The 26460-nt window shown below is 38.5% G+C and overlaps 1 protein-coding gene across 1 annotated transcript; it reads left to right on the top strand.

Moving 5' to 3' along the window:
* On the top strand, positions 1–26460 carry Cd200r1 (CD200 receptor 1). The gene is made up of 7 exons (XM_057765325.1): positions 1–255; positions 19728–19787; positions 20708–21028; positions 21383–21634; positions 23699–23801; positions 24336–24381; positions 25046–26460. Exons 1-7 carry the CDS (start codon positions 192–194, stop codon positions 25184–25186), a joined length of 987 nt encoding a protein of 328 aa, XP_057621308.1. The 5' UTR covers positions 1–191; the 3' UTR covers positions 25187–26460.

The raw sequence follows: 26460 nt of genomic DNA on the forward strand, positions 1-26460 counted from the left end.
CTAATCAGACTGCAACACGTCGAGTCCAAGGAAAGGGCAGGGAGGAAAGGAGAGCTCGCTGCTGATGGTTAAGAGGTGTTACCACACAGAAGCCAACGGGCGAGCAGAGGGAGCCTGGCCATGGTCACTACTGCTCTCCTACCTGTGAGGAGAAAAAGTACCGAGTGAGCAGCAGAAACCAGAAACCAGAAATGCCCTGCTTTTGGAGAACTTCTGACCTAGCGGTACTCTTGATATGGGGGGTCTTTGTGGCTGGTGAGTTTGAACTTCCTTTGGGAGAAGAACTAGGGGGTGAGAGACCTGCTGCATGCTGCTTTTGAGCCTTGCCCTTTCTGCCAGGCAGTGCAAGCCAATTGCTGTTGTAGAGATGGGGGGGGGGTCCTCTAGATGTGAGGCGTCTCATCACCCATCCTTTCTGTTTTGCCATATTTATTTTGCTTTGTGTCCTACAATATATGCATAGGTATAATTTCCTCCACTGCCATGTCCTCATCTCCCCTCCCCTTTGAGGACAAGGGAGAATAAATTAAACACATATTCACAGCATGCAAAGTGACAAGGGTTCTCTCTATTTTCTCCCTCTTGGAGAAAAATTAAAATGACTACCATCTCCCATATCTCGTCTAGGTCTCCCTTGCCAACAGCGTAAATCAGGAATACTTGTTTTTTTTTCTATTACTTTCTGTGACTGTGGGATTTATGCATACAGTTACGCTGGCATGTCGGTTGATGTATGTCTGTATTTATCTTGAAGATGTGTGGGCTACGGGAGATACTTTCTGAATCAGAAGGTGCCCTCCTCGGTGTCTGCATTCTTGTAGGAGGTGAATAGAATTTGGGGCTACTGTGGGGGTGTCCTGGTTTCACTGTAGAAGGTAGGTGGGAGTGAGAGTGGGAGGGCATTTTTGTGTTTCACTTTTAGTGGATGGAGAAGCTGCAAAGGAACAACGCACTTAGTTCTAAATTTTATAGTTCAGCGATTTAAAGGAGAAATGGTATTTTTTTTCTCTCATCAGAATTCCTCTAAAATTTTTTTCTATCTCCCAGAAAAAGAGTATCTCATGATAACCTTGTTTGTGAGCACACGTAAAATAGCTCTGTTCTACCACCGCACCTCTCTGCTGAGATTTTTTTACATGTCTTTTCTCTTTAATGTGCGTAGCAACCCAGTGAAGTAGGCATGGAAGACAGCTCCAACTTACAAAGCTAGAGCTCAAAGCTTGGAGAGGTGAAGTGGTTTGTCCGTGGTTCTTAAAAGGACACCACGAAACACTCGAGTGAGCCATTTACCCGTAGGCTTTTCACTGCCCAGAACCACCCTCTGTAGCACTGCTAGACAATGCTAAGCTAATATGGGCTAGAAGTTAAATGGGAAATGAAAGATCTGCATCTTTCAGTAGCTGAGCTTCTCTAGAAAGCTCCTGAAAACCGTGCAGGATGAGTTTGACAGGGAAAGCCAGGCAGGCAAGGAGCTGTTTGTGTCCTGTTGCATATTAACTTAGCGAAGCAGACAGAAAAGCAGCAAAATGGAAATGCTAACAGATAATTTGAACTTTAAAGACGTAAAGGTTAATTTTTAAAACTGCGTCTGAACACAAGTTGGAGACGCTGCATTCATCAAATCTCCGAAGTCCTTGCTGGTGTCATAAAGTCATCGGGTGTTTAGAACACAAATAAGCAAAGGACTTTATACACTCGATCTGCACACTAAGTTCACGGAGAAACCATTTAGGATGGGGAGCTGAAAACCAACCAGGGCCACAATTTTATGGCTTGTTACTGGTGTTGCAGACAGGAGTAGTTAACTCACTCACAAGGGAGAGAGGAAGGGTAGAGGACGGGATGCTTTTGTTTTGTCTGTTTACTGTAAACTGTAAACCATGTGGTATTTATCTAATGAAATAGTCAAGGCAGAAGTTAAAAAGAAGCTAAACTCCCCACCTCATGCGTGGCTGCTTGTCCCCCACTCTCACGGACCATACCATTTCTTTCTACTTACTTTTGCCCCACTGTCTTCTGAGTTTCCCTATGTTCAAATTATAGTTTCGTGTTCTGACCGAAATCATTACACCTTTTATTGAAGTTATTGGTTTTACTAATGTAAGTTAAAAAAAAGAGAGAGAAAAAAGAAAAAAAAAAAGAAAAAAAAAAGAAGAAAGGATCCAACTCTCCAGTGTATTTTTTTTTTCTTTTCATAATTCTTACTCCTTTTCCTCATCTTCCACTAGGGGGCAGGTAGTGACAGGAGGAGACAACCAGCTCTCAGCTCTAAAGAGATTAAAAGCAACATCAGAAAAGCAGAGAATTGTCCTTGCTAACTTCAGTTCTAGCTTCTTTTTTTTTATTTTATTTCTGCTGTAAATTTGCCTATTAGCTTAATATACAGGTGTGTTTCTCTCTGGAACTTCATGCTTAATATTCTGGTAAATAAAAATCCTAAGAGTGCTCTCTCTCTCTCTCTCTCTCTCTCTCTCTCTCTCTCTCTCTCCCTTCCCTCCTCTCTCTTCCCCTCCCTCCCTCTATCTCCCTCTCCTACTCCCTCCCTCTCTCTCCTTCCCTCTTTCTCTCCCCCCCCCCCCCCCGCCGTGCATGTGTAAAGTGTGAAAGAATACCAACTAAACATTTCCAGCAACCTAAATGAGGGAGACAAAAATAAAATCAAATCTTCAAGGAACATTTAAAATCAGAAAATATTAAAGTAAAAACGAGGAATGGTAAAACCATAGGATATTGACAGCGTTACAGAGGATCTGGTCTTGAGTTTGGCCTTGACTGAACTTTGGATAGATAGGGTAAGTCAGAGAAGGAAATTGGGAAGAAGGATGTGTAACAGGAACAAAGGCCAGGAGGTTCTATGAGACAAGGGGCTCTAACTTGCAGGAACAGCGTATCATACAGTAATAAAAAATAAGACTACATTTCAAAGGATTCTAATGGAAAACTGGTTATCTGGATATTGTACAGTTAACAGTGAGGTCATCTATTAGCTTGTAAAAAGAAACAATATTTTAAGGCAGTAGTTTTGGAGAATAATGTGACGGTAGCATCCTGATGTTTGGCAGTGGCACTTAGTAAAGTCTTCCCTTTGAAGCAGAAACAGGGGGCTTCTTAGCAGGGTTTCCTACAATAGGAGTTTCATGCTATTATATTGGCGCCTGAGAAGGGAATCGTAGAGGAAGGACATGATGCTGGACATTCCTCTCCATACTGGGGAGTATAGGGGAATCCAGCATATTTGAAGCACGCTCGGAGCAGGTGTTTCTTCAAAGCCAATACAGAGATTCGAACGACAGAGGAAACACCAGAAATGCTTGCATTCAGGTCTGAGGAGCCATAATGATTTCTTTTCCTCTATAACAGAGAACAAGATCTCATAAGAGATGGGAAAGAAGACAATATCACCAACAGATTATGTGCTTAGCTTTAGCTAGGAGAAAAGACATGCTCTAAGATTGAGAAATGGGTTGAGACAGATGTTAGCTACATGGAGGCTGACCAGCTCAGAATGGCTAGAACAAGATGGGGATAAATGAAGGTGCTCACTGTAGGTAAACTGCTTCTCAGTAAGACCATGGGAATTTCAGCTGATGATCTCCTGAACAAAACGATCCAGCGGTCATTTGGTTTTATATTGCGCCTGAAGAATTGGTCTATGCAGTCATTAAAAAGCGATGTGTGACAATGAGGTTTTGCCTCTTCTCCCATGTTGTCCCTGACTCCCATTTTCTAGCTCCTAATTGGGTCTAGGGAGCAGGACAGTGGGTGTTATGTGACTTTCGATTGTGTGACGCTAATATTTCCTAGGAAGTAATCACCATTCATCACTTGAAGAAATGATAAACATCGCAGATATATGGAATTTTTATGAGAGTTGATTATAATCTACTCATTTCCCCCCAAGAACTGACATCATTTATGCATTAACACTAAACAAAGAATTTTAAGGTTTTCATACCTAGAATGTATATGTCTTGCATGTCTGGAAACCTAGGCTCCATTCTGAGAACACAATCTTATTTGTCTTTAAGGAAAGTACCATAAAGAAGCTGCAGCATTGAGGTACACCTGGGAATTCTGCTTATAGAGAAGTAATTTTCTTTAAGCAACTCTGAGGCTCCAAACTGTTGATGATGTGGCCGGTTTTCCTGGAGTCAGACTTAGGTGCGGTTAGGTGTATAGAACATTCCTCCATCTCAACCGTCTCTCTCCTCGGAAACAGCGGGCAGGGGCGGTGGTACTACTGAACTAGCTGGCCTTCGAGAGATTCCGCACTGATCAGAATGCCTTTTACGCCCCCCCCCCATTCATTTGTTGGGTGGGCTGACCTGGGGAGGGCTTGATTTTGAGCAAGGAAGGCAAACCACCCTCTGAAGTCCCAGAAAACTGAGGGCTGTCTGCTGGCAGCGCTCTCGGCTGGGGCAAGGGGCTGTCCCTGAAGGGGATTCTGGGTGACACATTCTAGATACGCACCGTACTTGCCGCCTCCTGTAGTCTCCATTCCTTCGTGGAATTCTGAGTCTCTATCTGGTCTTATTTCCCCAATCAATATTATATCTTTAACTTTTATTTCACTTTTTTTCTGCTGTTGAAACGTTCTATTTTCTTTTGTATGAAAAGAATTATTAACGATTTTATGTCTGAAACCTTTATTTTACTTTCATTATCAAAGCACGTTGTTTGCTGGAGATGTGTAGAGTTCTGGGTAGAGATCAATCCTCCCGCCCCCTTTTAGCACTGAAAAACTCTCATGAGAAGCCAGCCTGCCACTCACATAATTTCTCTAAATTTAATCTCCTATCTCGTAGGGCTATTTTTTAACATTACATCCTCATTGCTGGGGTTTGCCACATTTAATCTGTCTAACTGTGGTATTTCATCGATAAGGGGTTACTTAATCTTTTTAGACAGTATTTCCCCACTTATGAAACAAGTAGGCATAATACTATTAAGAGATACAGACTTTGCAGAAGGGAAGGACTCAAGATGCCTTTATATTAAATTCTTTCATTTTGTATGAGGACCAATAAAGACTAGCCATATTCCAGGAACTGCTGACCCTGTCCCCTCGCCTTTCAGTGGACGAGCTGGCTTGGAACAGCTCTCCAGTACCAACAATAGAAGGGAAAGAGCCGCGGCAAGAGTGTGTGTATGCGACCTCTGGTTTCAGATGTGATGCGCTGGAAATGACAGTGACATTCAAGAGAGGAACAATAGTGACTAAAGGTTTGAGATCCCTGTTTAGGAAAAACAAGTCACAGCTAGAATGAGGCTTGGTCATTTGTTCAGTTAGGAAAGGGATGTTCTGCCATGTGTCTGTCACTGTGCTTTGTACTGGGGATATTTGGTGAAGAAAGATGTGGAGGGGCTGGAGATGTAGCTCAGTACCAGAGCATTGCACTCTCAGGTATAAGGCTTTAAATTAAACCCAAGCCCTCCAAAAAGACAGCTATAGATCATGTTCTCTGGGAGCTTAGAATCTGGCAGGGGTTATTAAATAATAAAATAATTAAGCAACATAAAGAATGTAGGGAAAATACGGGGTGGCATAAAAATGTAGTTGGTGAGTATAATCTTGCCGGAAGTGACAGAGAAGGTGAATGGCAGAGCTATCCAGGGAGGGCTCTGAGAGGAGGCCTCCAGTCTGGTGGACCAGCCTGCGCCACACACAGAGAGAGCTGAGGTATGGTTGGGGTGAGCGAATCCACAGTGTGGAGTTTAGCGGGAATTTTGGATGATGGGAGGGATAGTGGGAGAAGAATTAGAGAAACAAGAGTAGGTGAAGACCCACGGAGGGTGTTGCATATTTGAAACCTCAGCATTTAGGTTGGTGGGGTAGGCGGTATGGCCAACCTAGGCTACCTAGTTAGACATTGTCTCAAAGGAGCAAATGAAGGCAACAAATGTTTTTAAAACTAGAGGGGCAGCCGATGCTTGAGAGGAATACCCCACACCAAGGTGCTGGAGGACAAAGATAGTTTGGTAGTTTACTGAGAGGGTCCTGAATAGGAGGCAAGGAGACAGAAAAGGAAATGTGTAGGTGTCGTGGTGGAGGTGAAGAAAGGGGCTTCACAAGGAGAAAGTGACCATGTGTGTTGTTAATTTAGAGAATAAAGAGAGGTGACCCAAAGATTAGTAAGTATATTTTGGATCAGTACTGTCCTGCAAATATGAGTCATAGTTAACCATGTGTGTATTCAAAAAGGTTGAGGCAAGAGAAGCTGCTAGTTTCTTTTTTTTGTTTGTTTGTTTGTTTTGAGACAGGGTTTCTCTGTGTGGTCCTGGCTATCCTGGAACTCACTCTGTCGAACTCACAGAGATCCACCTGCCTCTGCCTCCCGAATGCTTGGATTAAAGGCCAACACCACTGTCACCCAGCATAACAAGGGAAGGTTTTAAAGGTGGAAAGAAAAGGATTACACAGGATGTCTTCAAGTTGTCATTGTTAGCTGCAAGGATTCATGCCATGAGTGGGGTCTGTCCGTATTTGCCCATCGTCATTAGGTAAATGTCCTGCTTTCTGTGTAAGGAACCAGTGGCCTTTATCCCAAGTTCTACAGAGTCACGATAGCTCTTGTTACCACACATGATCTTCTGGCTTTATTCATTTTATTCAATTTTTTAAAATAAGCTTTAATACAAACTTTCCAATATAAAAACCCAGCCAAACAACTCAGGTGCACAAATACAGCTGAAGAGATAGAATTTGGCTATAAAGACGCAGGTGTCTTTCAAGATTGCAGTTTGAGTAGAAGGCGGGGGAGCAGCCAGATTGCTGGCACTGCCGGGGATGTGAGTGGGAGGGAAGCGATGCTGAGAGCCCCGGCCACTCATTCTAGAAGTGAGGTAGCAAAGAAGGGAAAAGACTGTAGCAAGAATGGGAAAACAGAATCTACCCCCTTTTACTTTTTAAATCTCTATCAACAGTGGTAAACCCGGGACAGTGCTAGGGATAAGGACACCACCTGAGACAATGTGGTTGCTCAGTAGAAATGTCTTTCTGATCTGTGTGTCAGTGTGATTTTAAGGTACTTAGTAACTTCCTTTTTTCTTTTGACATTTTCTTACTTTACCGTGAAATGTCACTGCCTGCCCAACTAACCCCTTTGCATGTTACAGGAACATTTACTTCTATGACCCTTTCTAAGGTGTTGACAAAAAGTTGAAGTGGTAAATACATGGAGATTCCAAATGATTAAGTCTAGCTATTTTTATTCCCAAAGCAAACCTTAATTGGTCCCTTCTTAGAAGTTGCCCAGGGGCTGTTGTGATTCGGTACTCTTAAGATGTGTCTTGCGGAGTCAGGTGGTGGTGGCACAAACCTTTAATCCAGGAGTCAGGAGGCAGAGGCAGACAGATCTATGAGTTCAAAGCCAGCTGGGTCTACAGAGGAAGTTCCAGGACAGCCATGGCTACACAGAGAAATCCTGTCTCAAAAAAAATCAAGCAATCAAAACAATAACAATACAACAACAACAACAACAATAACAACAGCAGATGTACCACACAGAGTCTTCTATGGCTCTAAACTGCTAGGGACACTCAGGCTTTCGAAGTTCCAGGCAGCTGTGTTTTCATGAACCTTTCCAGGTGTGTATGGAAAGAGGTGGCGTTAAGAGCACTGCTTTAGGACTTTCTTAGTTTCTTTGCAGCTTGGGTTATCCCTGTGACACAGGGAGAGGATCGTGGCTCATTCTGATGCACCTGTCTTGCAATGTGGACTTTAACCTCCCACTGGTAGGGCATCTGAGACCTTGCTTCATCCCTCCTAGCATGCCCAGAGGTCTGCCAGCTAAGGGACACTAAGCTACTTCACTGTTAGTAGCCTTAAATATCCTTACTACCTCATGTCTCTGCAATCATGACCCCTTAGGGCGATCCGAAAGGAAACCACTTTGCTGTTTGCCTCATGCTCCTTCAGTACATCTAGACTCCTGCTTCCCCACTTAGCTGTCTTCATTCTTTTAACCTCTACCTCCTTCTGTCTGCAAGCACGCGGTGTCTCTTACTGTTTGTAAGACACTTCCTCCCGTCTTCACACACTAGGTATTGCTCAATCTTTCCCATGTTTGTCATGAACAGGTAACAAAGTCACGGTCTCATGGCTTCCATCTCATCTAGGGCAGAATCCTTGAGAGTTTAAGCCTCCATTTTGTTGACTCAGTCGGCTCTGCTCTCTAGGCCCTTTCAGGCTGGCTTCCTCTCCAGCGTCTTTGCTAAGATGGCTTCCTTGTAAGTCCCGAGAGCCATCACCGACATTCTTATTGCCAAGCTGTAATGTTCTTACTTCAACGTTTTCCCCTTTGTGTCAGAAGATCTTATTTCTTCTGGACTTCTTGATACTATGCTTATTTCTGCGTTGCTGCACTTTCTGCCATGTTCACAGCCTCCAGCAGAACCCTAGGTACGCAGGTTTGAAAGGTCTGTGTTTGACCTTTTCTCTAATTTCCATACCACAGACATTCGGCAGGTCACAGACTTGAGCCCACACGCAGTCACTCATATTTTTCAAACTTTAAATTAGCCTGTTCTTTAGTCTAGTGTCTAGAGTTGCTGGAAGGATTAGGCATGGCTTGTATTCATGAACATTTAAAAATGATTATTTTATAGTTCTCCAAGAGTTTTCACATATGTTGTTTCATGCCATTTAATTAGCTCTCTATAGATTGACTTTTTTTTTTTTTTTTTTTTTTTTTTGTAGCAAGATGGTTTTTATTACCAGTTGGCACAAGTTGCTGACACAGGTAACTACTTTGCTGTGGAATAAGATTTATTTTTTGCAATCATTATTGTTTGCTTTCGAAATTTTATCTACCCGTTGAATTGTTTAAATTCTTGTGTCTTAAGACTTGCTTTTGTAATTATTTTCTTCATGTCTTCATTTTACAAACCACCAGGTGGGTGTTTATTTGATCTCTGCACCCCATCTGATCAGTAGAATTGGAGTTGTTAGTCATGATAACTAAGATGCTGTTCAGTCTTTTGTTAAAGTTTTTGACATCTTTTATCCAGCTTTTCCATTTTTTTCCAAATTGGTTGTATGTGTTCTGTATATTTTCTGAGGAAAACTGGCCTTCGTTCATCATAAATGTGTGAACAATCTTTAGAATTTTGCTTGGCAATCTGTTAGTGATTTTTTTTCCATAAAAAGAATTTAAGTTCTGGAGTTAAATATTTCAGTATTATTATTTCTAGTTTCAGTTTTCTATGGTTAGTATAGTTTCTGGCTAAAGTCAACTGTCACACTTTATCTGGAATTTTCTTCCTGGTTTCAGTACTTGAACTCACACATCCCAGGAAGTCCCTCAGCTGTGCAACGTATTAACTTACCATCGTCAGCTCTGTGCAAGACGAAAAAACCCAAACTACCCTTGTTGTTTTTTTTTCAGGGATTTTATTTATTTTATTTTTATATTTAAATATTTCCATTCTTTTTGTCTGAGGAATGAGATAGGAACCTGATATTATTCCTTTCACATGCCTAGCTATCCCTCTTAATACCGTCCACTAATAATGTAACAAATCACCCTTGCCTATAGGAGCTTAAGTGCCACTCATAACGTCAGGCACTCAGTTCCCACATGTGTAATTAAGTGACTGAGGTTCTCAGAAACCTATGTAAAACTACGGGGATAAGAAATGAAGACTTGATATATTGGTTGATATTCTGACTCAGATTTTGATGTCTCCCTTCCTCTGTCTTGATAGAACTTTGGGTTTCTGTCCAGAATTTTGTTACTTAACACCTAGTTAGAGTGCTGTCTGCTACTAGGTTGGTATATTCAATAAGAAAAGACGGTTCATAAAGTCTAAGAATATGAAACAGAATCCTAGGTCAATTATGCCAGTTATGCTTAAAATATTAAAAATAGAACATACGAATTTGTATTTTTTATTGATTTGCAATTATTTTAATTTTAATCTCTGTTAAATATATTACGTTGTGTACTGTAAGACATGCGTAGACATGAAGGGCTGGGTGCATACACCAAAGGCATGAATAAGTAAGAAGCAGAATGCTGCAGTCTCTCTGCCCAACAGCAGCCACTGTCTTCGGAGCTCATGATTCCCTTTGTAGAACAGCTGCTTCCTTGATTGTCTATTCATCATCACATGTATGTGCTGCCCTGAAGAATAATGTGTCTCTTGCTTTTTTGTGTGTTGTGCCTAACAGAAATATTGAACTTTTTGTTTTTTAATTGCTTTCAATCGCTCAGTGCAAATGAACCATCTCAGTTTACTTGGAATTCTGTTTTTAAATTCTGGTTTAACCACTAAGATTTCTGCAGTTAAGAAAACTCATTAGGGCCTATGAAAGCAAGCTCCCACTCATCATATATCCTCCTCAAGACCAAAACAAAACAAACAAAACAAAACAAAAACAAATACAAAATTGACTATTTTAAAAACTATTTCTGTTCTTTATGTTTAAACTTTTTATTTATTTTATTTTCATGTCAAGGGTGAGAGTAATCCATGTTTAATTTTTTTCTATTTATGTGGTATATATGCATGCATATATGCGTGTGTGCTTTGTGTGTGTATGTGTATTTGTGTGCATGTCTGTGTGTGTGTGCATGTGTGTATGTGCATGGATGCTCTCATGAGTACGTGTGGTGTTCCTGGATCTTCAGGTTAGCTATCACAGTCTTCCACCAGTTTTCCCGCCATACAATGAAAACTGCTGCATTAGAGTAGAATATAGTGAAGTCATTTGGATGATGAAAAATTAGTCTCATAACCTCTGGAAAACAGGCAATTTAATCACACATTTCAAAGAGTTTTCAATCTCATTTCATCTGTAACTCAAAAATACTTTGGAAAAACGACACTTTTCTAACCTATAGCTACAACATGCAGCTTGTTAAATGTAGAAAAACATCCACTAAGCCACAATTAAAGTTCCCACACTAACCTTTACTGGAGCCAGAAGTTTTCCATACCAACATGACCTTATTATTCTGTGGTTAGCAAAAATCACCTCGCAGTTGGGCTACATAAAGGTCTGCTAATGCCATCTGAATTTCTGGATCTTCTATGATGAAGATATGAATCATAAAGTTGCATTCATTTAAAATAAAACCTTGAATTGGGCAGTGGTGGTGCATGTGTTTAATCCCAGCACTCAGGAGACAGAAGCAGGCAGATCTCTTGAGTTTGAGACCAGCCTGGTGTATGCAGCAAGCTCCATGCCAGTGAAAACTACATAGATAGATCCTGTTTGAAAATACATGAATAAGTAAGATAAGATGAAACCTTGACGCTTTAGGAGAAATGAATCCATGATTTTAATGGATTTGCTACCTCAGCTTGCAATCTGGTTTTATATTCTTCTTATTCCTTGTTTGTTAAACAAATAAACAACACTGTATGCATTTGTCAGAAGGGAAAGCAAAGCACCAAAATTTACCTCATTATATAAAACATGTAGAGGAATAGGAAGAGGTAAAACTCCCATGGCTTGTACTCTCTAGCAGTTAGAAATGGCTTCCTGCAAGACTGGCCCTGAGTGTATTAGAATAGCTTCGAAGGACACTAATTGTTGAAAAGAAACAGTTATGAAGTTTGAGATGTAGGAATGACAAGTGAAGACAGAAATACTTTTAGCTTGGTTCCCTTAGATGTTTTCACAGATTCTGATGTGTATTTTTTTTGTGTTAAATACCAACAAAGGTGACGGATTCTGAAATTTATGATAAGCAGTAGAACTGAGTTTTACTTAGCTCAGTACCTGTGTAGAAATAGCTATAGAAACAAGGAAGCAAAACTACCTTACACTATTTTTTTTTTGCAGTGATATAGTTATCAAATCATAGCTTCATTTTTAAAAAAAGCCTACTGTTTGGGCCTGATTTAAAACTTCTAATATGAAGTTCATTTATTAGAACTTTAGCTGTAAGTTTGCATTTCCTCCAAAAGACCTACAAATGAATGAAAAGGAACAAACTCTTAACTGTTAAGTTTCTCATTTTCATACTTTAGTAATAATAAGTGACTATTAACAGCTACATTAGCTGCTGAACTGTGGCGCACACCATGCTTCAGAACCAGGACTGCTACTGCTGATATTTCAGAAATGCCTTCCTCCAGGGTTTTTTTTTTTTCTTGAGTGTGCACTCAAATGCAGCATTTTGCAACAGTTGACAATTGTTTAATCTTGCAAAGAAGTCATGTGCTGCCTCTGAGAGCCCTTGTCTGTCACTGAGGAAGCTGTTCCGGCTTTGCACAGTCATGCCTAAGCAATGTGTCCCGTGTGGGCGGGATTTGCTTGCTCAGGCATATGACAAAGATGATTTGGGAAAGGAAACTTCTGCTGCTCGAACTTACTAAGAAGTTTCGCTAACAGTAAAATCAAAACAGTAAAACGCATTCTCCTATGACGATTCTGACTTAGGTGGAAAAGTTTTCTTCCATTTAAATACTACTTTCATTGAGAGTCAAGGTCTTTATTACGTGCTTATTTGTGTGGCTGCATACGGTGTAGCTGCATGTGGCGATGGTACATGAGTTAACACTTGGTGTTTCTTTTTTTAAAAAACAATGTTTTATTTTTAAAATTTGCTTACAGAATATTCTCTCCAGATGGAATTTTTAAATCATTTCGGTTTAATACCTGCTCTCCACATACTATTCCCTCCCCTGCTTTGTTCTATTGTCTTCCCTACCCCTCCCTTTAGAGTTAGAGCCGAGTCCGACTGACTCCTTCCTTGTTTCCTAACCTTTACCCATATCTACTCCTACCTGTACATACATTCAATAGTCTGAGGCTAGGATCCTTATATAACATTTCATTTTCTGACCCTGGGTTACCTTGCTTAATACATTTTTAGTTCTGCCCATTTTCCTGTGAATTCCAATTTTCCATAGAGCTGAACAAAATTTTTCTCTTCTCTCTTTTTTAAAAAATTTTCATTTATTTCACACACCAACCACAGTTTCCCCTCTTCTCCTCCCCTTTCCTCCCTTCTTCCCCCATCTACTTCCTCTCCCCATCTGTTTCTCTGTTTAGAAAGGGGAAGGCCTCCCATAGGAGTCAGCCAAGCAGGGCACATCAAGTTGAGGCAGGACCAAGCTCCTGCATCAAACCTGGGTGAGGTAACCCACATGGGGAATAGGTTCCCAAAAATCAGCTCAAGTGCCAAGGACAGGTCCTAGTCCCACTGCTAGGGGCCCCAAAAACAGACCAAATAAATATGGCACCTTACCATCTGCAAGTAGGGATTGTTCTTTCTCTTGTGTTTTTCTACCTAAGACTTTGATCACTATATTGAATAAGAGAATTATTTCATCTTTGGCATTCATTAAGACTTATTTTGTAGCTTATAATGTGGCCAGTGTTAGAGACAGTGTTGTTTTTATCTGTTTGTCCATATTTATTGGGTGGAATGTTTGTTAAAATATCTAAGTCCAATTGGTCTTTGGTGTGACTTGGCTTTGAGTTTTTTTTTTTTTTTTTTTTTTTTTTTGCTGAGTTTTTATTTGAAGGATTTAGGTGTGAGATTGAGATGCTAATGTCTCCCACTATTATTGTGTCCAGATCTGTGTGTTATTTTATGCCTTGTAGTATTTGTTTTAATGCAATTGGGGTTCCAATATTCTGTGTGTAAATATTACAGCAATGACATTCTCTTGATGAAATGTTTCTTTTGTCAGTATATAGTGGCCCTCTGTATCCCTTTTGAGTAGTTTTGGTTTGATGTTTATTTTATTAAATATAAAAATTGTTGTGCCAGCTTGTTTGCTGCTTCTGTCAGGTAGCCATAAACTTTTGACTCTCAGTTTATGGATGTCTTTCTTTGCTGTGTGTATTTCTTGGGGACAGCAGAGAGTTGGGTCATGTAAAACCTGATGCTTCTGATGCAGCTTTTAATAACTCTTCCAGCTTCATAATGTTAACTGTATAGTTTGATGAGTTTTGTCAGGGGTGTACACTTGTGCAGCATCACCATCAAAAAGATAAAAACATTTATATGATTTCCAAAATATCCTTCATGTATCCCTGCAGTCCATCCCTGTCACACCTACTAGTTACCATTGACCTATTTATTGTCACTATAGAATATTTACCAATTTATATTAGAAGAAATGATTTTACACACTCGAAAACTAAATTAAAGGGCACATTAAAATGATCAGTTACCCTGACCAAATTCATTCCATTCAAGTGACTTAAGGATAAGGATGGTTCAACATACACATCAATAAATGCAAACAACACACAAATGACTCAAGTACAAAAATTATGAGCATCTCAGTTATTCAGTAAAGAACTTTGACAAGGTTTAAAATCCCTTCCTGATAAAACCTCTGAAGAAACTAAGAATAGAGCATACTTCAATGGAATAAAGCTTATTCATGAAAAATCTATAGCAAACAATACAGTGTAAAGGGAAAAATGAAAGCATTTTCTTAAAAATCAGGAATGACAAAGGTGTCTGCTCTCTTCATCCCTACTCATTAGAGTTCAAAGTCTTTAGCTACAGCAATAATACAAGAGAAAGAAGTAAAGAAGGAAAAGTCAAATTATCCCAATTTTTAAATAATTGAATCTTAAAAGACTCTAAAGACTCAACAAGAAACCTTTTAGATCTGATAATTCCATCATAGGAGCAAGAAACAAAATCAACCCATGGAGTTTTCTATATAATAATAATGAATTTATTGAGAAAAGAATTGGGGAAGAGGGGAGATTCCCATCTCCCATTGCCTCAAAAACAGGAGACCTAGAAACAAAGTTTTTTTTAAAAAAAATTCTCTCTCTCTCTCTCTCTCTCTCTCTCTCTCTCTCTCTCTCTCTCTCTCAGTGTGTGTGTGAATGTGTGAATGTGCACATGTATACAGATAGATGCTTATGGAAGCTAGAAAAGGATATTGGATGCCCTGGGGCTGTGAGCTACTGAATTGAACTCCAGTGAACAAATGATCTTAACTACTGAGCCATGTCTCCAGCCAGATAGGAAATATCTCTGTGCTATAATGAAGATGCTATAATGAAACTCATTTTTTATGCTAACTAAAATTTTAATTAGATAAATAAATAATTTAAATAAATATCTCTATTCAGAATTGATAGAATTACATGAGTATATTATGTCCAATTCCTCATAGGGTTGGGGATTGAACTCAGGACTTGGTGTGTGCTAAGCAAGTTCTCTACCCACTGGGCTACTTCCTCAACTCTGATAAGTTCATTCAACCACTGAGTGATATTGTCATTTCCAAATGTGACATAATATATTTACCTATTTGTTTACAAAAATTTTTATTGCTTTTCAAATTTGGGGAATTATGATGGAAGCTAATATACATTCTTAGCAGCAATGTATAAGGGCTTCCCTTTCTCTGTATCCTTATCTGCATGTGTGTGGTTGTTTTTTTCTTTATTGTTAAAAATAAAATTTCTATTTTTTATTTATTTAAATATTATCACATTTTTCCTCCCTTTCCTGCCTCTAGCCTGTAATTGTTTTCTCAGATTATCATTCCAATTGGTGTGAGATTTAATCTCAATGTTTTCAATTTGTATTTTTCTGAAGACTATTAATAGTGAACATTTTTCACATGTTTTTATTGATTTGTACTTCTTTTTTGGAGAATTGTCTATTCATTTCATTAACTCATTTGCTGATAGGGCCATTTAAATTTTTTTTATTTTCTGTGTTAGTCCTCCTCGAGATATATAGTTAGCAAATATGTCACTCCAATTCTGTAGGCTGTCTTTTCACTCAATTATTTTCCTTTGTTGTACAGAAACTTCCTAATTAAATAAAACCTCTTTTGTCAATTGCTGACCTTATTTCATAAGTGACTTAAGTCTTGTCTATTGCTATATTTTGAATGTTTCTTCTACTTTTCCTCTAACAGTATGTTTTAGTTAGGATATCTATTGCTGTAAGGGATGCCGTGACCACGGCAACTCCTAATAAGAAAAGCATTTGCATGTACTCAACTATGTCCATAGCAGCATTGTTTGTCATAGCCAGAACCCGAAACAACCTAAATTGCCCTCAACCAAAGAATGGATAAGGAAAATGTAGCACATTTACACAATGGAGTACTACACAGCAGAAAAAAATAATGTCATCTTGAATTTTACACGAAAATGGATGGAGCTAGAAAACATTATTTTGAGTGAGGTAACCCAGACACAGAAAAACAACTATCACATGTACTCATTCATAGGTGGCTTTTAAAAATAAAGCAAAGAAGACAAGCCTACAAATCAAATCCCAGAAAATTTAGACAACAATGAGGACATTAAGAGAGACTTACATTGATCTAACCTACATGGGAAGTATCAAAAGACAAGACCTTTTGAGTAAATTGGGAGTATGGGGACCTTGGAGGAGGGTTGCAGGGGAGGGGAGAGGCAGGGAGGGGATCAGAGAAAAATGTAGAGCTCAATAAAAATCAATAAAGTGAAAAAAATTTATTATGAAAAACGAAAAGTATTTAATTGGGGCTGGCTTACAGGTTCAGAGGTTTGGTTCATTATCCTCATGGTGGGAAGCATGGTGGTGTACAGGCAGACATGGTGCTGAAGAAGGGGCCAAGAGTTCTACATCTGGATCAGTAGGCAGCAGAAGAAAGAATGACATTGGGCTGAGTTTGAGCATTTGAAATCTCAAAGCCCACCCCAGTGACAGATTTCTTCCAACAAACATGGACACACCTCCTAATAATGCCACTCCTTATGAGATTATAGGGGCCATTTTCATTCAAACATCCACATAGCAGCAGAGTTTCAGGGCTCCTATTAAAGTCTTTGATCCATCTGAAGTTGATTCCTCTATGAGGTGAGAGAGAAGAGTCTGCTTTCATTCACCTACTTATAGATATCCAGTTTTCACAGTACTATTTGTTGACAAGTTTATCTTCCTCCAACACATATTTTTGACATATTTGTTAGAAATCAGGTGACTGTATTGTCAAAGCTGTTGGTTCATCTCTACAAATTGATGGTAAGGGCTCTAATGTTGAAGACATCTATGTAGCTCATTAAACATGAAGAAATCGAGCTGGTGTCTACCTAGAATAATCACCCCCATTGCCTAGTGTTCATGGTACTGGAAGGTACTCTGCATGCTACCACAGGAGAAATGTAATAGTCCTATATGGGATGTTACCATCAAATCTCTTCTCCCAAGGCTCAGGGATCTCTGCTGAAGAGGAGACCAAGAGATACAAGAACCATTGTGGAGGGAAGACACCAAGGAAACAAGGCCTTCTAGACACAGGGGGACTGACACATGAACTCACAGAGACTGTGACAACATGAATACAGCCTGCACAGGTCTAAGCCAGATAAGGTTCTAGTGCTGAGAGAGGAAGTGGACAGAGCCCCATCCCTAACTCAGAAGCTATCTCCAACTGAAAACTGCACACAAAGGAAAATTATTTTTCTATAATAGAGTCTCACTGTGTATATAAACTACTTAAGAGTATGTCTCATGCCCAGCAGTAGATGGTCAATACAAAATAAACTCGTTAGTATGTTTGGAGTATCTTTGGTGTCATGTAGTGGTGGGAGCGGCGGGCTGCGGCTCGGCTCCCAGCTAGCTTTACCTGAAATAATTACATGGAAACTGTATTCATTTTAAACACTGCTTGGCCCATTAGCTCTAGCCTATTATTAGATAACTCTCACATCTTGATTAACCCATTTCTATTAATGAGTGTAGCACCACGAGGTGGTGGCTTACTAGGAAGGATCTTAACCTGCGTCCATCTTGGAGAGGAGAGCTATAGCATCTGCTTGAGTCAGCTTTCTTTCTCCCAGAATTCTGTTCTGTCTACTCCACCTATCTAAATCCTGCCCTTTCAAAAAGCCAAGGCAGTTTCTTTATTAACCAACGAAAGTAACACATAGACAGATGACCATCTTCCATCAGTGTCATAATGCTTTGTCTGGGCAATTTTTTTCCTTACAGTTTTTTTGTTTCTATATTATGGTTTCTGGTTTTGTGTTTTTAAAAAATATTTATTTATTTATTTATTATGTATACAAAATTCTGTCTGTGTATATGCTTGCAGGCCAGAAGAGGGCATCAGACTTCATTACAGATGGTTGTAAGCCACCATGTGGTTTCTGGGAATTGAACTCAGGAAGAGAAGGCAATGCTCTTAAACTCTAAGCCATCTCTCCAGCCCTGCTTTTGTGTTTTTAATAGGATTTTTGTGTTTGCAAATATGTGTGTCTCTGTGTCTGCATGGGCTTCTTACATTTTTCTTTGTTCTTTATTTCCAGTTTGTTTGTTTTGTCCTATTCTGGTTTGTTTGTTTTTATTTTTATCTTACTTTATTGCTACTATTAATTTTTAGATGTTGGATGTTTTCTAATGAGAGAGAGTAGGAAAGGGTGTGGATTTGGGTGGATGGGGAGGATCTGGGAGGAGTTGTGGGAGGGGAAGCCATAATTAGAATCTATTTTATAAAAATAAATCTTCTTTCAATTACAAAATCAGGTGACTATCTGTGTGGTTTATCCCTATGTCCTCTGAAAAAAGTAAAGAAAGAAGAAATTTCTTCTCCTATCTTCAGACCCTTTCCTTTCCAGACATCCTTTCCTATCAAGTCCCCTGTAATCCTACTTCTATTTTCAGGTCTTTGGGTTTTATTCTGCTTTCACAAGCAATAACATATCTTACTTACCTTACTGTATGTGGCTTATTCTGATTAATAGTATATCTTCTAGTTCCATTCATTTTCCAACAAATGACAGATTTTTTTTTTTGTATTTTTGTATTTTTGCATGTTCTCAATTGAAGCTTGTCTGTACTTTTGTTGTCTCTTCTGTTATTTAGTATAGGCATTCTTTTGCTTTTGGTTGAGAAATACATTTACATAGAATTAATAGAATAAGTCCAATTCTACTATTAAAAAGCACACTAGTACTTCATAGTAACATAAGTATCTTAGTATAACAAAATAATCCTATTTTTTCCTTCCAAGTTTTTAATTATTGCTTGGAAAGCATGAAATATTGTAGATAAATATTTAAGAAATCACATTTGAAGCTGATTAAGACTATTTTTTATTTCTTTTATAAAGAAATGTATCAGTATACAGTCCAGGCTGGCCTCAAATTCACTTTGTAGCCAGCTGCTCTAACATTCATGATTCTCCTGTCCCTTGCTATATGCAGGCACTGCTGGCTAGGGACTGTGATAATTGTGATAAATTCTACAGAACTCAAGAAGGAACACAAATAGGTTCCAGGAATTATATAACAAGAAAGTAGACAGAGGAAAGTATATATATATATATATATATATATATATATATATATATATATCCTGTTCCCCTCTGTTCCACTTCACTTCTGCTGTTCATTTGCAAGGTAGAAAGGAGGAAGAAAGAAAAAGAGAGAACAAACTCTTTGTGATTCTGTTTCTACAGTTTTTGAGGATGCTTCTATCTACTCATCTGTGTGAAGTGTTCATTATTGGACCAAATGGCTTTAATTAGGGGATGACATCTGGAGAAAGAAGTTTAACCAAGTTATCTTATGTGATATGCCTACATTGGACCTGGCAAGGAGGTAGAAGAAGGAAAGCAGGGTTACTGTACAAACTATTTGACAAAATAAGGTTATTCATAAATGGGAAATAATTAATTAATATATTAAAAATGTAATTTCTAAGGTGTTGAATATCAGTGATGATTAAACTTCTAATTAATGCCTTACAATGATTTAAATATTTAGACATTCTTATTTAAATATTTTCTAGAGTCGAGTTGTATGAATGGGAATCAAGCATCCCAGAATGGTTCATTACCTGAGACAGAAGGTACTGTTCTTCTCTATCTTGTGGCCAGCACTGGGGGAATGGAGAATTCACCTTGCTTAGAAACAGTGACTAATGCTTTGGCTTCTGAAGAGACATAGGAGGAGTGGAAGAATCTGGTGATGTGAGAGTTATGGCAGGAGGGACCTGAACGATGGCCTCTGCACCTTTGCAGTCTTCGAGTAAGAGAGGCTATGTAATTAGCACCCTCCTAGTCTGTGTTAAAGGATCCTTTGTCATCTAATTAGATGACCTTATTTGATGTGACTTGTGAGGACCTGAGGACCCAAAGAGGCAAGCGACACTGAAATGATATAGTTGAGATGGATAATACAATGCTTATCAGAGTCAGGGCTCATTCGCAGGGACTTCTGCTCCTGTTAAAGTGGTGACATCACTGACTCTTTTGTCACAGGTGACTATAATAGATAATTTTATTTATTTATTTATTATGTATACAATATTCTGTCTGTGTGTATGCCTGCAGGCCAGAAGAGGGCACCAGACCCCATTACAGATGGTTGTGAGCCACCATGTGGTTGCTGGGAATTGAACTCAGGACCTTTGGAAGAGCAGGCAATGCTCTTAACCTCTGAGCCATCTCTCCAGCCGCTATAATAGATAATTTTATTGAGTAATCACCACTCAGCAAAGTTGTATCCATCATGGACTCTAAGTCAGTATACAGGTAGTGGCAGGTTTTATGGTGCAAGATGCGTGTAGCCCATAGGTCTTGAATTTTCAGTTCAGAAAGTGAATAATGTATTTAATTCTAGTAGATTGAGCATACAGAAACAAGAAATGTAATAAAATCTAGCATTTCTGAAATACACTCATTAATCAGACAATATTCTAGTGTAACTTCATATGTGGACAGACTTAACGCAGGTTTCCTTTCTTGTTCTTTGTGTGTGTGTGTTCAGTTAACACTACACTGTTGATACGGATGGGTGAAAAGGCCCTGCTGTGCTGCCCTGTTATTCCAATGACAAAAGCAATGTTAATAATATGGTGGATAATATCCCTGAAAGACCAGCCTCCCTGCAGAATATCTTACAAAGAAGAAACAAAGGAGATCAATGAAACCAATTGTATGGGCAGGAGAAGCACCTGGACCTTCACACCTGACCAGAGTCCTGACCTTCTGATCAATGCAGTGGCCCTCGGTCATGACGGGCTTTATTTGTGTGAAATAGCAACACCTAAGGGGAATTTCCTAAGGAGATATGACCTCCAAGTGCTAGGTAAGTGATGTGGTCACATATTGTGCTATTTCAGGTCACCAGATTTTATTTTATTTTTTTCTCTGATAATTTTTTATTACTTTATAGATAATAGGAATCAAAATTTCTACTTCCTCCTCTCCTCCCACACCCCCACTCATCCTCCCCTTTCTCCCTTCAGTTCTAAGAGAGGGCAGGGTACCCTGCCCTGTGGGAAGTCCAAAGCCCTCCCCTCTCCATCCAGGCTTAGGAAGGTATGCATCCAAATAGAATAGGACCCCCAAAAGCCATTGCATGCATTAGAGATTTTAGATAAAAACAGACGCTTTTGTAATTTGTGACAAGATTTATCTTTTTTCCTTTCCATCTTCACAGTGCCTCCAGGAGTAACCCTGCTTCCAGGGGAAAACAGAACTGCAGTTTGTGAGGCAATTGCAGGCAAGCCGGCTGCACAGATCTTTTGGACTCCAGATGGGGATTACGTCACTAAGCAGGAATCACACAGCAATGGCACCGTGACTGTCAGGAGCACATACCACTGGGAGCAGAACAATGTGTCTGCTGTGTTCTGCTTTGTCTTCCATCCGACTGGCAACCAGACTCTATCCATAGAATTGAACGGAAGTGGTGAGTATCGCTTTAATTTTTATACCTTTGTTTGTTTGTTTTTATTTATTGTGTTTGTGCATGTGCCATATTAAGTATTTAGAGGCCAGAGGACAACTTGTCCTTCTACCATGTGGGAAAGAACTCTGGTCCTCAGACTTGAGAGCAAGTGCTTTTACCAGTTGAACCAACCCAGGCCCACCCACCTCTTTTTCTTTTCTTTTCCTTTTATTTTCTTTTTAACTCATCATCATTTTCTTCTTCTGGGATATGATCTATGTTGTAGCCAAGACTGGCCTTACGTTCATGATCTATCTTCATCTGCTGCCTGAGTGCTGGGATTATGGAAGATCTGTTTCTTCCTTGAGAGGGAACTGGTATTTCACTTATTCCTTAAGTAATAGATAATAAATAACCCAACACAGGGAAGGCAATTTGAACTGCTCACATCTAGGAAATCTAGGAACTGCTCTGCATCTAGGAAATGCATTGTTGTGCTCGAGAAGTATTTTCTAACTCCCTATCAAGTGGGAAGAATTCGCTGTACTAAATGCTTCTCATCTGTATTTTCATAAATTCTTTTTATTAGGTTCACCATAAAAGTATTTTTGTATTTCTGAGATGTGTAGACTTTAATGCTCAGGTAATGATATCATCAATATTTTTGTAATGTTTTATGCTTGTTGAGTAAACAACTCAATGGTGTTTCTCTTCTTCCTGATTTCTCTGTTTCTTGAAGTTGTCCAAAGTGAAATCCGGGTTTTCCTGTTCATTCTGTCATGTCTTCTGAAACCAACATTTATTAGAAATTAAGTATTCATTTGAAGCTCATGATACAATGATAACAATGAGAACATCCCTAGCTTTATATTGAGTTATAGAATACAATATGGCAGTTAGGAGCAAATTATTTGCATGATATAGTTTCTCATTCAAAGCTATATAAATATTATTCAAAATATTCTGACTTACTGGGCAATCTGCCAGTCCCTTCATTTTTCTTTCCGAGGAAACAGGGTAGCTTAGCATACTGCAAAGACATCGAGTAACAGAGGAATTCCTACATCATTTTTTCTTAAAGATATCTTTCATTTTCATTCCTTTTTTAATCAATAAAGGGATTGACTTTTTTCAGTCTCTGAAATTTATGATGCACAAGTTTTTTTCTTAAAATTTATTATTTTGCAATATATATGCATGTATATATGTACATACATTACTTTGATAATGTTCCTCCCATTACCTTCTCTTAACTTTTTCCATTGAATCTCTTGAACCTCTTTTTCCCAGCATGCTCCCTTCTAATTCTTTCTTTCTTTCTTTCTTTCTTTCTTTCTTTCTTTCTTTCTTTCTTTCTTTCTTTCTTTCTTTCTTTCTTTCTTTCCTTTCTTTCCTTCCTTCCTTCCTTCCTTCCTTCCTTCCTTCCTTCCTTCCTTCCTTCCTTCCTTTTTTTTTCTTTCTTTTCTTTTGCTGCATGGCACATTATATTTGCTTCAGGTTGTTTGCATGAGCCATGGATGGGGAATTATGTAACTGAACAATTTACAAATCCTTCCCCACCAGTGATGGAGTGCTGAAGAGTCCAGTCTTGTACATCTTGTGCATATAGCCACTGCTGCTATGAGTTCAACACCCATTTTATGCCAGGAGGATAATGTTTTGCAGCACTCCTTCCCATCCTCTGCCTCTTACATTCTTTCTGCCCCTCTTCCTTCCTGTTCCCTGAACCTAGGATGGGGTGATAGGGATACCATGTTTAGGACTGAACATTGCATTTAACAATGACTTATTCTCAGAACAGTGAGCAGTTATGGGTACCTGCATTAACCATTGCAAACAGAAATTTCTCTGACCAAGATTGAAAGCAACATTAATCTATGAGTATAAAATAAATATTTAGAAGACAGCATGATGCCATGTCCATTTAGTTCCCTTACCCCCAAAAGTAGTGATCTTTCTGACCTCTTGCTTTTGAACATGTTTCAGCATAAGACATGAATTCTTCCTTCATTTTATCAATGGAAAATATCCTGTTATCTGTATTTATCACCTTTCAACCACAAAATTTCCTGTCTGTCATTACAGGTGGCAAATCATTAGAATCATATACTCCATACATCATCTCATCTCCTATTATTATTTTGATCATCATAGGATGCATTTGGCTTTTGAAAATCAGTGGCTTCAGGTATTAACTGATGAATGTTTTTTAAATCTTACTGGATTAAAAAGGGCTGGGGAATATGGGACTGGCTGACTGGTTCATTGGGGAGTAATGACAATGTTCTCATAAGCAAAAGGGACACATGAAGTGTTAGACTGGGACAATGTTGCATGGTGATAGTGTTTAGTGAGTTGTTCAAGTGTGCAAGCACTGTGAATTAAGCCAGTAAGGTCAACGAGAATCTGGGCATGATATTTTATTTTAATTGAAGAAAATAACTACAATAATTCTTTTCATTTAACAAAGAGATTTTTTCACATATATTTTATTGCATCAAGCTCCTACCTCAAGAATTTGTGTTTTTACCTAAGATCCAGAATTTTCTTATTTCTTTTTATAGTAATTACAAATCAGTATATTCCATTCATTTCTGGCAGTTCACGTTTGATTTACTGAGACTTACATAACAGTTGTCAGAGCATTTCAATATTATAACTGTTTCTTCTAAACAATGATGCTGCCTGCATTCACTCAAGATTATTTTATTTCATGTTTTAGAAAATGTAGATGGACAAAACCAGAAGCTTCTCCAGGTGTTGAGGAGGTAAAATGTATTAAGGGATATTTGTAAACTTTAAAGCCACATGATCATAATCTAGCAACATCATCTGTAATTTGTATTAATATTCATGCTTTAGTTGAACAAAAATATTTCTGAGTTTACAGTTAGCAGTCAGACGTACTTATTTTGTTAATTGCCTATCAAATACTATATATATTTGCTATCCAATACACTTTCTCATCTGATAAATTGCATCAATGTCACTTTTGCCCCATTTGGACTGTCATCTCTGGAGAAATCAAGAGATGTCTCCTTCTCCAGGAACTTGTGTCTTATTCTTGACTTTCTGTTTTCGACACCAACACCATTTTTCTCTTATCCTAGTTTAAAACAGCCTGCCCCTTAGTCTCCTGTAACTAACTTCTGATTGTCTTTGATTCGTCCCTTTGAAATACTCCTCATGTCACCGCATTCCTCTACATTTCTACTTTTACCCAACAGCCATCTCACCCAAAATATAAATAATCAACAAATGTTTTTGATAAACTATTTGAACAAAATCTTGTTGTTCTGTTCATATAAGTCAGAGATACACATATAAGCATTACTAGTAGATTCTAACATGGTAGAAAAAAATGGGTAAATTGGGTAATGATTTCTAGTTCTTTGAATGGATTTTGACTTTGAACTTTGAACTCTGTCCTAGGATGAAATGCAGCCTTATGCTAGCTACACAGAGAAGAGCAATCCACTCTATGACACTGTGACCAAGGTGGAGGTGTGTCCGGCGTCACAAGGTGAAGTCAATGGCACAGACTGGCTTGCTTTATCGGCCACTGGGATCTAGAACCAAGAAAAATGAATCCAGAGAAACCATCGTTACTATTTTGCTTTCCTTAAAATTCTACAATGGAAGGATGACTTGGAAATTAGCTCTTCAAAAGTTCTTAGAAACACAAATGTTCTAATGGTTTTTTGTTTGTATTCTTCTATGATTGGAAGTTTGAAATCTTTGCTGCTACCAGTTAGTTCTTTGAAGAACTGATGTAATTGTTACAAAGAAAGCATAGGTTATGATACAATCAAATTGTGCAATACAGTATGATGAAAACTGAGTTTCCTCAAGATGTAATTGCAAAAGGAACAATCATTACTGAAGAGTTTCTCATGAATTCTTCCAAAAACATTTCTCTGTATATGTGCATATGGTTTATGTGTGCATTTATATGTTTATTTACGTATGTGTATACATGCACACATCACCTTGTCAAGACAGCTTCTTGTCAAAACAGACTGGAATGCTGGACTTAAAAAGTTAATACTGTGAGTCTTGGCAATATTTTATATCAGCACAAGCAAAACTACCTCATTCTTTTTAATGGCTATGTAAAATTCCACTGTATGATTACATTGTAATTTAATTAATCATGGCCCTTGGATGGGCATTTAGATTTTGTTTCCTGTGTGGTATTAAACAATACCAAGTAGAATGTTTCCTGTGAATGATCTCTGCATTTTCTGAGCACATTGTGAGATAATTTTTTGAATGTAATTGTTCTGGAAGTTGGAATGTACTTTTATTATCAATAGATCAGTCAAATTGTGTCTACTTACATTCCCTCTGATTGTGTTTGAATGTGCCTTTCTCCATATTCTTATTCTTGTAGCTTTATTATCCTTACTGCCACAGTTTCCACTTTCCATTTTTAATTAACCAGTTGGGTGATATGTTAGAATATTAACTCTATTCTTCAATGAAACTGGATTCATGTCTTTGTCTTGTCTGAAAGAGAGACAGCATTTGTAATGACGGTGTTCTCAACTGCTCGTGTTGCTACAGAAGTGCTGACATCTCATGCCTAACAGTTTTGCAGATGTTGTGACTTGTCCACTTTTCACATTCTAGTCTTATGTATTTATCAAACAGCAAGTATCTTTTATCTGTAGGTGGGGCAACTAGGGGGCATTTACATGCTGAAAGGATGGCAATGGGATGATAGGATTTCCTCTCCAGATTTGTCTAGAGGGAGATATGAGGAGTACATATATTGATAATTTTTTGACATTTTTTCATTGTTAAGAATAAGCCTGTTTCCCTTTACATATCAGAAAAATATTTAA

Source organism: Chionomys nivalis, chromosome 3 (genome assembly GCF_950005125.1).
Source record: "Chionomys nivalis chromosome 3, mChiNiv1.1, whole genome shotgun sequence".
NCBI lineage: Eukaryota > Metazoa > Chordata > Mammalia > Rodentia > Cricetidae > Chionomys > Chionomys nivalis.

Coding starts and splice junctions, on each gene's coding strand:
- Cd200r1 (XM_057765325.1), top strand. CDS start 192: ATGCCCTGCTTTTGGAGAACTTCTGACCTAGCGGTACTCTTGATATGG. Junction 19,788..20,707: donor TTCATTACCTGAGACAGAAG/GTACTGTTCTTC, acceptor GTGTGTGTTCAG/TTAACACTACACTGTTGATA. Junction 21,029..21,382: donor ATATGACCTCCAAGTGCTAG/GTAAGTGATGTG, acceptor CCATCTTCACAG/TGCCTCCAGGAGTAACCCTG.